Source organism: Pterocles gutturalis, unplaced genomic scaffold (assembly GCF_000699245.1).
Source record: "Pterocles gutturalis isolate BGI_N339 unplaced genomic scaffold, ASM69924v1 scaffold49001, whole genome shotgun sequence".
Taxonomy (NCBI): Eukaryota; Metazoa; Chordata; class Aves; order Pterocliformes; family Pteroclidae; genus Pterocles; species Pterocles gutturalis.
In genome coordinates this window covers 1-3,559 of record NW_010107254.1, presented here as the reverse complement: position 1 = coordinate 3,559, position 3,559 = coordinate 1, and the positions used below count along the sequence as shown (strand labels likewise).

The 3,559-nt window shown below is 37.8% G+C and overlaps 1 protein-coding gene across 1 annotated transcript; it reads left to right on the top strand.

Annotated features, from left to right (window-relative positions):
• Window positions 1-436: 436 nt before the first annotated feature.
• LOC104459884 (fatty acyl-CoA hydrolase precursor, medium chain-like) lies at window positions 437-3,298 on the top strand (the record flags this gene model as incomplete). Its single annotated transcript, XM_010088031.1, has 6 exons — window positions 437-512; window positions 1,094-1,298; window positions 1,722-1,860; window positions 2,129-2,262; window positions 2,791-2,944; window positions 3,197-3,298. Coding segments are annotated over exons 1-6 (810 nt in total), but the record flags the coding sequence as incomplete, so codon positions are not given.
• Between the last annotated feature and the right edge of the window lie 261 nt (window positions 3,299-3,559).

The window sequence follows — 3,559 nt, the reverse complement described above, 5'->3', positions numbered from 1 at the left end:
TTATTTGTAATCCGCAATCCTGTTGTTTGTTTTGGCGTTTTTTTTGTGGGGTTTTTGTTGTTGGTTTTGGGGGGTTTTTACAAGAATTAAGTGCCGACGGCTCTGGAACCTCTTCAGAGCTTCACAGTTTTCTCAGGTTGTAGGACTAACAGCAGATTAACTATGATTAGACCTTTTGTTGTTGTTCACAAATGGTGCTGAGTCATTTTCAGGTCATTAATTCTCAGGCTCAGGTAATGATTAGGTAGGTGTGTTACACTAAGGGATTGTATGTATACTCTGTATCAAGTACAGCTCAGAAAGTGCTCAGTGCAGTGCATGTTCAAAAGGGAATTTAGCTGCACTCCCTGCTCACAGTGCCCTCACCGGGGACCTTTGAACCGTTCTCTTCTACATAAAGCCAGAAAATAATCTAGAGTCCAAATGGGGGTGGAAAATGGCTCCTCAAAGACAGATTTCTTTGCTTTGTACCATGTTTTGTACTATAGCATTCATCACTTGCGGAGCAGAAGGTGAGATGCAAAATCTCTTATTATTGCTATTGGGGAAGCAACTCCACTAACAAGTTGCAGTGTAGTAATTTTCAAAGGCAGTACATCTCTTATACTTGTGTTAGCAATCTGCCAAAGTGTCCTAATAAACTTGATGCAAAAATTACTGGTTTTGTGAGATGAAACCATTTCTGAGATGACTTTATGTAAATGAAACTATCTTTCTTTCTTAAAAGGTAGAAAGCAAACACATTTCCAAATTATCTAAACAAAATATTTTTAAGATCTTGTTGGATGATAAATTTAGAAAATGTTAATGATTTTGACAGTTGCTGTTTGCTCTGAAATTTGTTTTTAAGCTTTATGCTCTTGCATAGTAAGTGAACTACGTCCTACCTAGCTCCAGTTGGCAGAGGCAGCTATGGGAGTATTTGGCAAGGGGTGTCTGTCATTGCACAAAAGCAAAATGGAAACTGAACAAAATTGAACAAGCCGAAATCTTCTAAATTAAACAGTCAGTAAAAAACGCTTCATTTAAAAGACAGTCTGATAATTATGAAGATGGAATTGAAATAATTTTTTTTACCTTATGTGTTACTTAGGACAGAATGATGCTGAGCCAGAAGTAACTATCACACTCGGACGGCTCAAAGGGAGACAGACAAATGTGAAGGGGACAGACAGACTTGTAAATGTTTTCCTTGGGATTCCTTTTGCAAAACCACCTGTTGGATCTTTGAGGTTTTCCCCACCTGAACCACCTGAATCCTGGAATGATGTGAGAGATGCCACTTCTTACCCACCACTGTGAGAGCCATTCAGTTCATTTGTAGGACCTGCACATGTTTGTCAGTGTTGTTGTGTTTATTAGGGTATAGAGGTCTGATTTTTGGTAAGGAGCTTATATTGACTAGTATTGAATATGCTGCCAGTACTGAAATATTTCATCAGAACTCCGGGACTAGGAACCACAAAGATTTTCTGGGAAATTCCTATCCTTGGAAATCACATTTTCTCATTAAACTGTGCTGACATAATTGAGTTTTTGAAGGACAAGTACAGAGCTGTGCTTTTACGGGTTGTACCTCTAACTGTATACAAGTAACACAAAATTTGAGCATCCTGTGGGAATTGTCTGTGGGGCAAAAGAAAGTGTGTTTTCTCTATTGTTGTTAGATTGTTGCTGTGCAGTTTAATTACTAATAGTCATACTTCCTTTCTTTTGTGAAGATGTCCTCAAGATCTGTCTATGTTGAAAATAGCTGAAAAAAACTTTAAAGAAAAACACATTCCATTCCGAACTTCTGAGGACTGTTTGTATCTAAATGTTTACAGCCCTGCTGGTTCAAACAAGAAGGACAAGTTACCTGTACGTAAACCCATTGTACAAACTTGTGTCATACAAATTTCGCACCTAATGATTGCTCCTAAGTCACTTAACTGCTTTTGAAATTGTGATGCTGCATTAGCAAAGATATAATATTATTATGTAAAATTCGAAGTCCACCAACCTAAAATTCAGCTCCCATTGAGCTTTGGTGATTTGGAGTTCCTAATTCTCTGATGTTGTCTTCCTTTTTCAAATGAAATCTACCAAGCAATGTATAAAAGAGTGTCTCACCCTTTTTTTCTCTAAGGTAATGGTGTGGATCCATGGAGGCAATTTTATATTTGGTGGTGCTTCTAGGTATGATGGTTCTGCACTATCAGCCTACGAGAATGTTGTGGTAGTAATAATTCAGTACAGACTCGGACTCCTTGGATTCTTCAGGTAAGATGACGTATTTCACTTTTTACAAAATACTTCCTCTCATGTTTAAGGAATGGGTAGTTCTGTTTTCTAAATCAGCTGAACCTCTATACCAGCTTCCCAGAGTTACAGTGGTTTAAATGTACGTAGTTCACTGACATCAGGACATTAAGGACAATAAGAAATGCCTGTAAATTCCATTTGCGGTGTCATTTGATTGTAGCCTGCTATCAAATCATAGTTGGGATTATTTGGTTCTGAATAGGATGTTTGTTCTTGCCTTTACTTCCATCCATTGGTGTGTAAAGCAAAAAAATCACATAGTGTAAAGGGCAGGAATCCATCTGTGTATGGGTGAACAAACAGTAGAAGCCAGTGAGGTCAGTGGGGCTTAGATCTAACGCTGAAGGGCTTTAGGTCAGTAGGCTATACAGATCTTTCCTTGGCCACTTTGCACAAAATGGGTAAATTGGTGAGGTTTATTTTATTCTGGTATTAGAAGAATTATTAATCTTCCTGAGGAGCTGGCTTATACTGCTTTTCTTTCAGTACTGGTGATGAACATGCTCGTGGGAACTGGGCCTTTTTGGATCAAGTAGCGGCTCTTCGGTGGATCCAAGAAAATATTGAACACTTCGGTGGAGATCCAGGATCTGTCACGCTCTTTGGTGTGTCTGCAGGATCTTGCTCTGTTTTTGCACATGTAGGCATGCATTAGATGTGCTAAAAAGTAAAATCTTTAAAAAATCTTCAGAAGCTCAATTAGTGTAACATTTCATGCTTAATCTCGTTTTTGAAAGTAAGATTAATCGCACATTGTGCTAAATCTGGCCCCTTCCCCTGCACATGAAAATATGTAATTCCCCACTAAATCCAGCAGTCTAATCAAGAATAAAGTTATGGGATGAGGACCTTAAATTAGAATAAATACTTTCTGTTCTTCCCTTCTTGGCAGGTTTTGTCTCCTTTGTCTAAGGGTCTCTTTCATAAAGCAATATCAGAGAGTGGAATTCTAATCCCCCCTGATAAAGATTTGCTTCTTTCAACATATCTTAAGGTGGGCTCATTTTTTTGCATTTTAAAGCCTTTATAAGCTAAAATAGGATATTTCTTGTATCTGATAATTTGGTGAAAAGAGAAAAGGCGAAAGAGTCTGTTTCCATATTATGCAACAAGGTTGATAAAATTTCTTCTCACAGTGTACCGATAAATAGATAGATTAGCGCTAAGTAAATTTTCATTCAAATAGTCCATTTCTTTTCAGTCTCATTTGGTGTTGGAAACAGATTGTACAGTTATGGGATTATAGTACCTGTGG